Raw genomic sequence first — 13237 nt, forward strand, 5'->3', positions numbered from 1 at the left:
TTATTTGTGAGAGGATTATCTAGAGGGGATAAGTCTATTTTATTGTAACTTCTTGGATCAGACTTTATAGAGTTCCAGTCACTAATGGTATGAGAGGTTGTGAACATGTGACTAAAATAATCCCTAGTATGATTAAGGATGGCCTGCGGATCATCTATCCAATTGTTATTCACATCCTTAAAGAAAACTATTTTGTTTTTTCTTCTCCTATTAGTGGCCATAATGTGGTAGAATTTTGTATTCGCATCTCCATCATTGAGCCATTGGATTCTGGATCGGAGTTTCCAGTAGTCCTCTTCAATTTCTAAGATGTTACTATAATCAACTCTTAGAGTGGCTTCTAAATTTTGAAGAAAAGAACTAGAATAATAAGAGGTGGAATTTTGAATACCTCTGAGCCTAGCTAAAATTCTATTTTCTTTCGTTTGAGGTCACCAAAGGTATTATTCTTCCAGGTATTGACTAGGGATATAAAGGAGGAAGAAGCTGTTACAAAATGGTTACTAGACCATGCAGAAGCAACTAGATTCCTAAACTGAGGATGCTTGCACCAAAATGGTTCAAGACGAAAGGGCTTTTGAAGGTTAGTGCATTGCTTAGGGATAAGATTTAAGAGTAACGGATTATGATCTGAGTGAGTTTTAGGTAGATGAGTTATGGAAGCATGTGGAAAAATTTGGATCCATTGTTCATTGCCAAATACTTTGTCGAGCCGTTCCATAATTAGACTATTGTTATGAAATCTATTATTTGACCATGTGAATCTACTTCCCTTATAGCCTAGGTCAAGTAGATTATAGTAGTTAAGATTAGACCATAATTTATATGCACGCCTATGACTTAGAGATCTTCCCCCTAATTTATCGTTTGCTTTAAGAATGTCATTAAAGTCCCCTCCCACAATCCAGGACCCTTTATAATTATCATAGATACTTCTAATATTATTCCACATAATATCTCTAGAGCTAACGTTTGTACTAGCGTATATTGAAGAGAATAGCCATTTGAAGTTACTAGGACGTACCTCGATTGTTGCATGGATCTCCTGATTTCTACGCACAAAATTGTGCACAAACACCTTGGCATTGTCCCATAGAACAACCATTCCACCTGCTTGGCCATCCGCAGGAACTTCAATCATATCGGAGAAACCAAACTCGTTAAGAAGAGACCCATGGGATTGCATTCTTGTCTCAAGCAGTGTCACCACACTTGAGTGGTGTTGCATCATTAGATCCTTAAAATTCCTTCTAAAGTCTTCATTATCCCCCCCCCCCCTTTTATTCCAAATTATTATATTAACTGGACTAGTCATGGTAAAATCTTGTGTGTGTGAGTGACCATTAAAGAACAAGTCCCTAGGGGTTGTTGAGCTCCTTCTCAGGGTGGGGACTAGAATCATTGCCCTATTGCCCACTGTTGGGTCGTGAGGAGGACGAATGTCCATTGAACATTTGAGAAAGTTTGGAGAGCAAGTGAGTATGTGCCTCTTCTCTAGTGCTTCCTTGAATAGAAGTACTTTTACCTCGTCTAGGTTTGACAATTCCTCCAGTGATTCCCCCACTAAGTCTATTTGCTCGTTCACTTCTTCTTCTATTGGATTGCCTAATTTAGAGCTACTGGAGGGTTGAGATTCATTTCCTCCATTGGCATTTGTATGTTTACATTCTGTGGTTGGGGTTGCGGTTGATGGGGTGGAGCTTGATTTGGTGCCTCCCAAGGCATCAAAATAGGGTTGATGGCAGTGAGTGCTTCTGGGGGAAAGAAGGGAAGGTCCGACTCTAGATTCTGAGGGAGGATTGGAACCGGGTTGAAGTGAGGAGGGAGGTTCCAATGGGCTCTCATTTCTTCCACTAGGTTTTGGTTTAATTGTGGGGCTAGTGGTTGTAAAATATTGTTCACCCACACATGGTTCCAGTAGTTGCTCATTGCAAGATGGAGTCCCCCGGCCACTAATTGTGCTAGGTATCTTGGATTTTGAATCAAGATCACACTCTCTTGGCCATTGATTGTGGCATTGAAAACTAGTCCCCTCCCCATTAGACCTATTTCTATCCAAGACATGGGGTGGTGGTCTTGTGGTAGTGGAGGTTGGACAAAAATTAGTGGAGGATTCTGGATTTGTGGGGGTAATGGTGGGAGGTTGTTCATGTTGGATGGATGTTATTGACGGAGTATTTGAATGAGACGGTATCTTCTCCGGTTGTGAAGGGGAAGTCTGGGAATTTTCAGAGTATTTGTTACTAACTAAAATAGGAGGGGATTGGGAGGAGGGAATGATTGTGTCTAAGTGCATGCAAATTGGATGGTCTAGCGTAGGTGATATAATAAAAGATTTTGCATGCAAATTTGGTGGTACGTGTTGCATGCCATCTTCCATTTGGCCATTGAGAATAGATTTTTGAGACATGCGAAGATTGTTATTGGGGGGATTAGACACGGTAATGGAGGGGTTTAGAGGGGTAGTGGTAGGGGTGTCTGGCAAAACCATGTCTTGGTATGACATAGGTAGGGTATTATTGCTAGAATTGTTTTATGTGGAGGAAGATATGGTAGAATCAGTAGGAGATTTTTTACTAGAAGTGTCTAAATTCCTAATAGAGGCATGCAACGTGTTTTTATTTTCCATTAACAATTTATAATTATTCAGATTATTATTTTGTAAAACCATGGGCTGTTGGTGCAACATGGAAAAGCGATTTTCCAAAAGAAAGCCTTTAGGATTATCAGTATTCGAATTTTTCTTAGGATTGGTTTCCTGGGCATAAGATTTATTGCTATGGTAATTTGATATGGTAGAATTATCCTTACTAACATACTTAAACTTTTTAGTGTTGATGTACTTACCTGTGGAAGCATTAAATAATTTGACGCTTATACCTGCCTCTACTGGAGTTCCTTTGTCCACCATTGGTGCTGGTTTGCTTGAATTCCTAGGCTTTTGGAAGGTCACTGTTTACCAGCCATTATCCACTTGAGGCATGTGTGACTCTGCATCTTCATTGTGGCTTGGGACTGCCTTCTCATCAATAGTATTCTCTGACATAGGCTTTAATGGGCGTGAACAATTTGCATGGGTATGGCCTAGGAACCCACACCTTTTGCAAAGAAATTTATCACCATCATACTCTATGGACTGTTTACGATCATCAATGTAAATAAATTTTTCCACCGGTTTGTTCATGGGTAATTCCACACACATCCTGGCATTTTGACCCCTTAAGGTTGCTGATGTGCAAGCATCTATTTGTAGCCTGCCTATTGAGTTTCCAATCTTTTGAAGGATAAAGCTATCATAAAATTTTGTTGGAAGGTTTGGGAGACGGAGCCAAATTGCAGTGTAGGATTGTTTTGCCTCTGATGGCACAAAATTTGGTACCCATGTTTGACATGATAAAAAATGTCCAAAGATGAACCATGGGACATTTTGCATGATTGAATGCATGTTTTCTTTGTTATGTAGTTTTGCAATATAGTAGTCCTCCCCAAGGTCAATTAAGGGAAATTTTTCCTTTATTTTTCACAGATCTTGAAACTTTTTCTTTAGTATTTGATGAAGAATTCTTTTACCTTGGAGTTTGATAATAATTGAGCTTTTCCAAGGTAAATACATGCGGACTTTATCCTCTTGTGAGAGGGTAATTTTTTTTTTTCCAGTGTCATTAGAGAATCCACGATTGAAGTGTCCAAGGATGTAGATGGTAAGGATTCAAGAGGATCGATGGTGATATCCATATCTCCCTCCCCTCTAATTAGTTTATCCTTATATGAGATAGGTGAGTTTTCTTGAGGATGAAAAGCATTATTATTAATGGTAATGTCCGGCGGTTTAGGGGGAATCATTGCTAGGACCGTTTCGGTGGCAGGAAAATCCGCTTCCATTGGAGGATGAATAAATGAAGAAGAAGGCTTTTTCTTTCTTAGTAGGTTAGAAAGAAGTCAGAGCTTCTCTCTAGAGTAGCAGACCCAAGTATGAAACAAAACTAAACTTTAAAAGATATATGTTCAATATATATTCCAAATGCTCTTGTTATGTTATGTTACCATTTGAGAATGTGTTCAAAGTATAGGTCGCGTATCCAAACGTTCAAAGTAACTTTTTTACCGTTAGGACATGAGCTGCTAAACAAGAAGTAAACACTCCTCAGAGTTATAAGTGAAAGCCACTTTTCTAGTCAAAGTTATTGACAAAATCAAAGGACGAGTAAAATGTTTTAACCAAAAAAGGAAAAAGAAAAATTAAGAATAAAAATGAAAAGGACCAAATTGTAGAGGTAATAAAAGTCATAGATAGAACAGCGAAAAAGTATTAAAATAGAAACTTGTAATCTAGTAAAAGACATGACTAGTAATTTTGAGATCTTTATGACAGAAAAAGAAAGAAATCTCTTCCGAAGAAAGTGAGATTTGATAATTAGAGATTTACTTCATATTTTAATTAAGTACTAAATTTCAATCTGTTCTTCATCCGTTAAACCGATAACCCGATACCAATAAGCTATTAAGTCACTTTTGCGGTTCGGTTTTCGGTTTCGGTTCGATTCGGTTATGAGCACCCCTAGTTGCCATTCCCTTGTAACAAATTATAAACTTTCTATATCCCCATTTACCAATTCTTAAAAGTTTGCCCCTACACTTGATGTTTCCTCATTAGGAGTTCTTCTCAAGCTTTATAATTTTACAAGGAAACCCTGTAGAGTAAAGAACAGGTTTATAAACAAAGTAATGGAAATTAGTTAAGGAATATGTATTTTGAAAGAAAACAGAAAGCATCTCAAGAAAGTTCTCTTTTGTGTGTATATAACCTCCAAGCTTCATCCTTTCCATCAACAAGAACAAAGAACAAAGGATAAAAGATTACATATTACCAAAAAAGAAAGAAAAGAACACAGAAAATGGATTCAAAAGGAGCTGCAACTGCTACACCAACTCAAATATATGAAGATTTTATGCCAACATCAAAGCTAGTTCAAGAAGACCACTTTGACACTCTTCAACTTAATCTTCCAGGTGCTGTTCTTCTGTTCATTCCTGTTATTAATAAGTTATAAGATTATATAATAGCGACATAGAGTGAGGACTCATATAGCCGACTCCAACTTGCTTGGAATTGAGGCATAGTAGTTGTTATTATCGTCGTTGATTATCCGTTTCTCTCCTCCTCCCACCAACACGACGCTTGTAGTACATTTGTCTTTTTTTCTAGTTGGACAGTAATTTATAAATGATTCAGAATTTAAAAGCAGCGGGTGCGCATTTTAAAAAGAATATACTATGAGAAATTATGGGGAATCTTTAAAAATAATATTTTGCTAAACTTCTAGATGAGATTTTTTCACTATGCTCTGCATAACATTAACATTCTCTAAATGAAATGTTCATAATTGGATGAAAATGTCAAATTTCACAGTAACTTATTTTCATGCCTTATGACACCTGAGATATCTGAGAAGTCATGTAGTGAGATTGTGGTTATTTTCTTCATAATTTTCATAGGTAACCTTAAAAATTATCTGGAACATATTGATTTCATATACTTATAAAGATTGAAATTCCATAGGTTTCAAGAAGGAACAGCTGAGGGTTCAACTTACAAGAACAGGAATTCTGAAGATTAGCGGACAAAGGCCAATTGGGCAGAACAAATGGCAGAGGTTTCACAAGGACTTTCCTGCTGTAGAAAATTGTGACAAAAGCAAAATCAGTGCGAAGTTTGAAAATGGCGTTCTTCATGTTAAACAGCCAAAACTAATAACTTCAGCAGTGAAAAAGGATACGGAATTGCCAGCCACAGAAGCTGAGAGTACCCCTGCTAAAAGACATAAAACATCTTTAAGAGATGAATTTACTAAGCAGGATAATGCTGATAATACCCCTGCTAAAGAAGAACGAAACTACACTAGTACTAAAACCAGTGAGCAAACAGAAGCTAAAAATCTTCCAGAAAAATCTTCAACAGATAAAAGTAGTTCAAGTAGTTCTTACAATGGATCGACTGATGATGAAACGACCAGAAATTCCAGTCGTTTGGCTGCAAACCTGAAGAAGCCAAGGAGAATGATGAAAATGACACTAGTGGCTCTGTTGGTTCTTGGTATCAGCCTCTATGTTGCCAACATGATGAAGTCTGCGAACAAAGCTGAAGATATGAAACTAGACTTTCTGTAGCCTAAATCTTGTTGGGATATTTGCATTTCCTCCCAGCTATGACATTCAATTTCTAAACTGTAATCAATCAATTTATAACCGCGTTGCTTTTCTGTAATAGCTTTCATTAATGCAATCAAGCTTTCTTTCATTCTGAATTCTCATTTCTGTTCTCTCAATTGCTCTTGACATTGGTTTTCCCGTACGGCACTGACAATCTCGTCTAGCGTACGGAGGGGACCTCAGTTGGCGGACAGCAACTGAACTGACATCAGTTGCCTAGCCGTACGTTGCCCTTCCAAGGAATCTCAGGAAGGCGCCGCGTATCAGTTGGTATAATCTAAAAACATCATTTGAACAAATCATAAGTGCTAATGAGGTAAAATGGTTTGTATCTCATTTGTTGTCACTAAAGGGGAGAGCAAATGACCAAATCCAAAAGTCCTAAGTGCTCATTTTTTTAACTCGGCAAATAAAGCAGAAAAGGTTATTATAAGGGGAAATGGGATCAGGAATCAGAAAATTTGCATCTGAGGCCTGTAACCATCAAGCAGCAGTTAAGATATGAACTTATTTAAGTAAATGTTATTCTGTTAGACCATAATGGAAATGCAACTTAAAGAAGAAGAATACTCAAACATGCATTTAGTCATATGACAAGAATTTGCCAACTCCAAAACATCGAAGATAAAGGAAGAACCGCTAGAGCTCAGTGAAAAGCCAGCACATCGTCTTGCATTCGCCAAAAGAAAGAAAGGAGGGAGAGACAACATATAGATTAGTAAGAGCACAAAAGCGTGCAACCTCACGTTTGAGCAGCTACTTAACAGATTATCTACTGATGATCATTGTCAATTGGATTGCTAATCCAAAAATATATGCAAGCACATTATGCAATGATCCGTCTCCAGTGCAAGTGTATCTGATCTATCATCGCATGTAAAGATTGTTGTACATGGAACAGCTAATGCATATCACCACATGAGAGAGAGAGTGAAAAAAATTAGACCAGACCAACAGTAGGAACAGGACGAATGTCCATGCCCAAAATCATGCTTTGTTCACAGTTCACCTAATCCTGAAGAACACAGCAATCACAACTAAACAGATATAAAGGAATAACTAGGGGCATAAATAAAGACTTAAACTGTTTATATCATATTAATAGCCAACTTAACTTCCAAAACAGCACTTTTATGTTTCAGAGAATATTACAGAGAAGTTCCTTAAATAGATACACTATAGTCATCCTTGTTTCAGTTTAGCCTCTATGTTTAAGAGGAGGATAAATGTAAGTAACATGTATCTACTGTAGTACTTAATTAGCTACACTTTCTCATTGGGGAATTCCAAGTTCACAACAACCCACTTATCTTCACCAATAGGAAGCACAATAGTACCCTTGGGGACTTCATCTGGAATGGATTTGTACACTGTGACCCTGTTACAAAGGAGGTAACTTTTGGTTTCTGCAGTCTTTCTCGCGCTAGAATTTGCATTCGATACAGTAGAGGAATGGGTTGGTGCCATTGCAGCTGATGATATAGTTTCTTTAGGTAAATGGACCATTGATTCCATTGAAGAAGGTGAATTTTCATTTACACTGAGCTCATGCACGCTCCGCAAAAGTGAAGATGCATTAAACTTTTCAGCACCTATGGACTGTGCAGATGCATGTTTAGAGTGAACCATCTCTTCATCTGCCAAAGGCACAAATACTTAGTCATTCATATGAAGACAGAATGAGTACATGGTGCAGAAAACGTTGAACACTACCTTCTTTTTCTTCATCCTCCACCTCAAAACTCATCAAAACTGAAGTTGAATTTGGCGGACATCCAACCGTGGGGTTTCCTCGCTTTTTAGCAACGGAAAGCAAGCTTTCACAAGGAGAAAAACTGAGCTTCTCATCCTTTGTTTCCGAGGATATAGTTGAGTCACCTAGCTGATGAGTCTTTCCTGAAATTATTGAAAGTTAGTTGTCCTAGCAGTATAGTATAAAGTAAATAAGCATTAGGGGACACTTTCATACAGACACCAAAACAAGAATTACTTTTGCTTTCTTCAGGCTGGTGAACATCTTTCACAGTTGATGTCGCAGCTGAATGAGAAATAGACAGTGAATCCAAGCAACTCTCAGTTTTGAAAATTTCACCTTCCAAGTCCGAGGACACAGTCAAAGGATAACTCGTATGGAAGGATTTGCCTGAAATTGGGAAAGATGTCAATTTACTCTACAAAAGTATACTTTTTGATAGTCTTCCAACTGCATTAAAATGTCATAGTTAAGTTAATCTCACAAGTCACGACAAACATCTATTAGCCTGCAAAAGAATGCTTACATTTTGCTAACTCCATATAAGCAACCTTGGCAGCATTTTCTTCTGCCTGTTTCCTGGAGTTTGAAGCATTCCCATGAAACACTTCTCCTTCAAATTCTACACTTGAGAAGAATGTTAGATTGTGAGGCTCACCAATCCTGATTGTTTTATATTCAGGCAAGCAAAGTCCTTCATGTTGTGCCAGTTCTTGAAGGAAACTCTTGTAATTGCCGGTATTACTCTGGGCCAAAAAAGGTATGGTGACTCATTAAACAGTATAGAAGACATGAAAATGGCACATGAATGACATCACCAATTTTCAGTTTCCATGGCAATTTCTGAAATGAAAACTGAAAAAACTACTACATCTGGTCCATATTATCTGTCTTTTAAGGTTTTTTCACCCACCCCAACTCCAAGAAAAGCATTTTAAGAGCCTTAATTATAATAGCACTTTTATAAACTACTCTTGGTCTCTCTTATGAGTCTCACCCAAATTAACAATCCATTAGTTGGAGCAGCAACGGTGAATTTGAAAAAAAAAAGGTTAATAAATGCTTCTTATTTCGCTGAAACGATCAAATATTTCGAAGCAAATTCAGTTTGCCAAAATGACAAATAACGTGAACCGGAGGTAGTAGAAAAAGAACAGTCAGGTACTACTTAGCTAACAAAGGTTTTACCGTTTGAAAAGCAACTGTTACTAGTGTCATCAATGCGTGCTGTGCAACAGCATCTTCTGCTTCCTCTGCAGTCTTGTATGCTCCAGGACTTTTGAACAATTCACCAGCCACTGTCACTGTTGCCTCAAAGTGAAGATCATTATGACGATCACGAGATGAGCTCTTCCTTTTACTATGGTACACAGGTTCACTAAGTTTTTCTCTTTTTGCGTACATCTGCAGCTTCTTCTTGCACTGATAGTGAGAATCTTCTGTAATAAAGCAATAATTTGGATATTCAAAAGAGAAGCAGAATTACATGGAATAGAACAAAGTTACAGAATACCTGCCAAAAATAAATTAATAGAGTTGGAAAAGGTACTTCATACACTATATGGGGATAAACTCTTTCTTTTTTACTGAAAAGAACTTTGCAAAGTACAACCTTTTGCTTTAAGTTATGTTGCTTGGACTCTCCTAAAATGTGGCCGGATGCGTGTTGGATTCTCCAAAAATAGTGCATTTTTGGAGGATCCGAGAAGGGTGCGGCAGCATTTTGGAGAGTCCGCGCAACATAGGTTTTAAGTACCAAGTGAAATTTCATTTTTCTCAATGTACTTCAACTAGTTTACTTGGAAGACACAAAAACAAAAACCATGGTGCAACTAATCGTAGTAAAAGCTTTCAAGACACTACGATAGTATTAAAGGTAGAAGGTGCCACAATTGATAAAGCAGTAATACTGTCCACAAAATATTGAAGTGCTTCTTGTTTGTAACAAGGTTTTACAGCAAAAGGAAATTTTCATTTCTGAAGGAAGGACTCTTAGATGAATAAGGAGCAAAAGCAACGGTAATGACACAAAAAGATTTGAAGTGTGCTTTTATCAATGAAACAGAAAACCATCTTAAGCTTTTCACCTTGCTTGATCTTAGAAGTGTTTAGGTTATCCTGCAGACTTTTGCATGCTCGCTCGATTGTTGCTGGTCCACTACCTTTTATAGTTGGAATTGAAACACCTACTAATTAATAGAGAAAGATGTTAGTCACTTAAAAATTTTACAAAAGAACCTAGTGCACGGACTGCTTGCAACAAGGTTTTACAACAGAAGAAACAATTTTCATAAAAGAAAATTATAATGAAGGATTCTTAGATGAATAAGCAGCAAAAGCAATGATTATGACACTGAAATCTCCAAAAAATGAATAAAATTAAGTGCATTATTTATCAATGTAACATAAAACTGTCTAAAGCTCTTCACCTTGCTCGATCTCAGAAGTAATTAGATGATCCCGCAGATTTTGACATGCTTCCTCAATTTTTGTTACTCCACTATCTTCCATAGTTGGAAGTGACCCACCTAATAGTAAGTACAGAAACATTATTCAGTAAAATTAGCTTAAATACTCATGGAAAAATGTTTATTATACAAATTCAAGCCATTCTACTTATTCCGTCTCACTTCTCTGACCATTGAATCTCAAAAAGCACAGGCCATAAACTAGACATAAACTTCTTTCCAAAATAGTTGACATATATAGCTTTCTGTATCAACAACTAAGAGAAATACAGGTCAGAGTCACAGTATACTCACAACCAATGAAGTAATCAATCTTATATCAGTAATGCTGATGATTTCATAGTGCTGAAAGTTCATTTCAACTGGAACATCCAGGTTAGAGTAAAAAAACATTATACTATATGTTTCAGAACAAGGACAAAACTGGTTCTACAGTTTCTGTTGCTCCCTGAATATTGAGTTATGCTTAAAAGCATCCTATTCCACCGGTAGGACATGAACATAGTCATAAGCCTTGCAAGAAATCTGAGCAAAATACCGTTTCGCATCATGGTAAAAGGAAACGAGATTTCTAACTCAATATTAGAACTTGAAATCAAGAAGGAAGCATCTTCAATGAATCTCTCATTTGGCATTTTAAGTCTAAGCCTTTAAATATTGGTAGATGTTTCAAGCAATGGCAGAAGCTATTCTCCTATTCGAACATTGTACAAGCATACAACTTTGCTGAGAGTTTAGAAAGCATCATCATTTTCTTGAAACTATTAACAAGAAAGGGGAGCCTTGGCGTAACTGGTAAAGTTGCTGCCATATGACCAGGAGGTCACGGGTTCGAGGCGTGAAAACAGCCTCTTGCAGAAATGCAGGGTAAGACTACATACAATAGACCCTTGTGGTCCGGCCCTTCCCCAGACCCCGCGCATAGCGGTAGCTTAGTGCACCGGGCTGCCCCTTTATTAACAAGTGTCAATCAATCACGAATCAAGTCTTCTTTAATCAAAAACTAATTGGGGTTAGATTATATAATTTCTCTGTATCCATTCTGCTCTCCTAATAAATTCAATATTGAAAAAGAGGATCAGACAAGATTTAAGTTAAAAATGAAATCTTTATCTTTACCCTACCTCACTACCTGTGCATATTAAGTTAAATATAGTAAAACATACAGAACTATATAGAGATATAATATCATGTACCAGAAGTAAAGTGAAGGAAAGCAAACTTAGCAGCTTCATTGTGGGCTTCTTTAGATGATTTGTAGAAAGTTGGAGAGTCAAAGTTGATGCCATCCACAACCACAGAAGCTTTGAATTGTGGGTTGTGCTCTGCTCCATCTTTCATACTGCAGTATTTTGGAAGTCCCCATTTCTTGTTTTGACACAATTCTTGCAGCTTCGACTTATACATTTTTTCTCTGCTTCTGCTATTCCTTTTTTGCTTTCAACTTCCATATATAATGTACACAGAGAAATGTCACAAAATTTCCTCCATGGTTCATGCATGGAGTATTTCGAATCTTGAACCAACCCCCCCCCCCCCCCCCCAAACCAAACTCACACAAAAATCCCCTTGCCCCATCATGTTTCAGTACTGAGTTGGTGTATGTACGGATGCACTGTGCTTTTAGCATTTGGCAACATCTCCACTTTTAAGTTTTAACTTGGGTTAATTTGTTAATTTCATGCCTTGACTATTATAGTTACTATAAAATTATTTTTTATCATATTAAATTAAGAGCCTGTTTGGAAAGCCACCTAGGAATTGGATTTGGGTGTAATTAAGTGTAATTACATAGTTTGACATGTTTGTTTGGCCAAGTAATTACTTGGTCAGTATGGAATTGGGTGTAATTGGATAGGTGTAATTACACTCTCCAATTTTCAAGGGGGAGGTGAGAATTGGTGGTAATTACACTGTGTAATTACAAGATTGTTTTTTTATTTTCTTTCCTTTTTATTTTAATTTTAATTTATTTTCTTAATAACTTTTTAGTTCTATTATTTTAATTTTTTAATTTTATTTTTACTTTTTAATTTCTTTTAAAATTTTAAAATATATTTTTCTTTGTACATTATTTATCTTTTATTTCTCTTCCTTTATTTCTTGTTATTTCATGTAATTGCTTATATTTTATTTTTATTTATTTTATTATTCTATTTTTTTGAAACTACACCTCCTAATATTATAAATAATAAGTCATTTACAAACTTGTCATATAATGAGTGATGTAATTAAAGTGGAATTTCATTGTTGAATGTGGTTATAAACTTATTATGTTTCCTAATCTAAAATTATAGTGGAACTTACTATTATTATGTTGGAATTTGACATATGCTAAATAATTTTTTTTTGAATTTTAAAATTGTGTTATATTCATGGTTCTAATTTACTTGTTTTAGTAGTATTGGCTCACGTCGCATGTTGTTCATTTTTTAGTTAGAATTGATAGATCAATTTTGTCAAACATTTGAATAATGTTATGACATTATATTTATAAATATTAATTTATTTTATCAAATATGAATTCCATGATGTTCTTACAAAAAAACGTATATTTTTAATTTTTGTACGTATCTAAACTAAATATTATTAATTTAAAATATATAGATAAATTATTTTTACAATATTAGTTATAAATATATGATTACTTATTAATGTATATTCACGAAAAATATACATCTTAAATACCAAATATAATATTATTTATACTTATAGAAATTTATAGGCATATATTTATTATATTAACTTTTAAGTTTTGATAATTACTTAATTTAAAATTTAATCTAACTGTGTAATTACACTTGTG

The 13237-nt window shown here is 36.0% G+C and overlaps 2 protein-coding genes across 3 annotated transcripts; one reads left to right on the forward strand and one right to left on the reverse strand.

The window, feature by feature from the left end:
- The first annotated feature begins 4808 nt into the window (after positions 1-4808).
- LOC109239750 (inactive protein RESTRICTED TEV MOVEMENT 2-like) lies at positions 4809-6305 on the forward strand. Its single transcript, XM_019406332.1, has 2 exons — positions 4809-5010; positions 5561-6305. The coding sequence occupies exons 1-2, from the start codon at positions 4896-4898 to the stop codon at positions 6166-6168; spliced, it is 723 nt and encodes a 240-aa protein (XP_019261877.1). The 5' UTR covers positions 4809-4895; the 3' UTR covers positions 6169-6305.
- A 977-nt stretch (positions 6306-7282) lies between these two features.
- LOC109239751 (double-stranded RNA-binding protein 1-like) lies at positions 7283-11956 on the reverse strand. Of its 2 annotated transcripts, none has more exons than XM_019406334.1 (8): positions 11628-11956; positions 10393-10491; positions 10051-10149; positions 9152-9402; positions 8490-8709; positions 8201-8353; positions 7924-8106; positions 7283-7847 (listed from the first exon to the last, which is right to left on the reverse strand). In XM_019406334.1, the coding sequence occupies exons 1-8, from the start codon at positions 11836-11838 to the stop codon at positions 7474-7476; spliced, it is 1590 nt and encodes a 529-aa protein (XP_019261879.1). In that variant the 5' UTR covers positions 11839-11956; the 3' UTR covers positions 7283-7473. The 2 variants fall into 2 exon arrangements, with proteins under 2 accessions (XP_019261879.1, XP_019261878.1); XM_019406333.1 differs by having other exon boundaries at positions 10051-10152.
- Positions 11957-13237: the final 1281 nt, after the last annotated feature.

The sequence above is a fragment of the Nicotiana attenuata genome, unplaced genomic scaffold (assembly GCF_001879085.1).
Source record: "Nicotiana attenuata strain UT unplaced genomic scaffold, NIATTr2, whole genome shotgun sequence".
NCBI lineage: Eukaryota > Viridiplantae > Streptophyta > Magnoliopsida > Solanales > Solanaceae > Nicotiana > Nicotiana attenuata.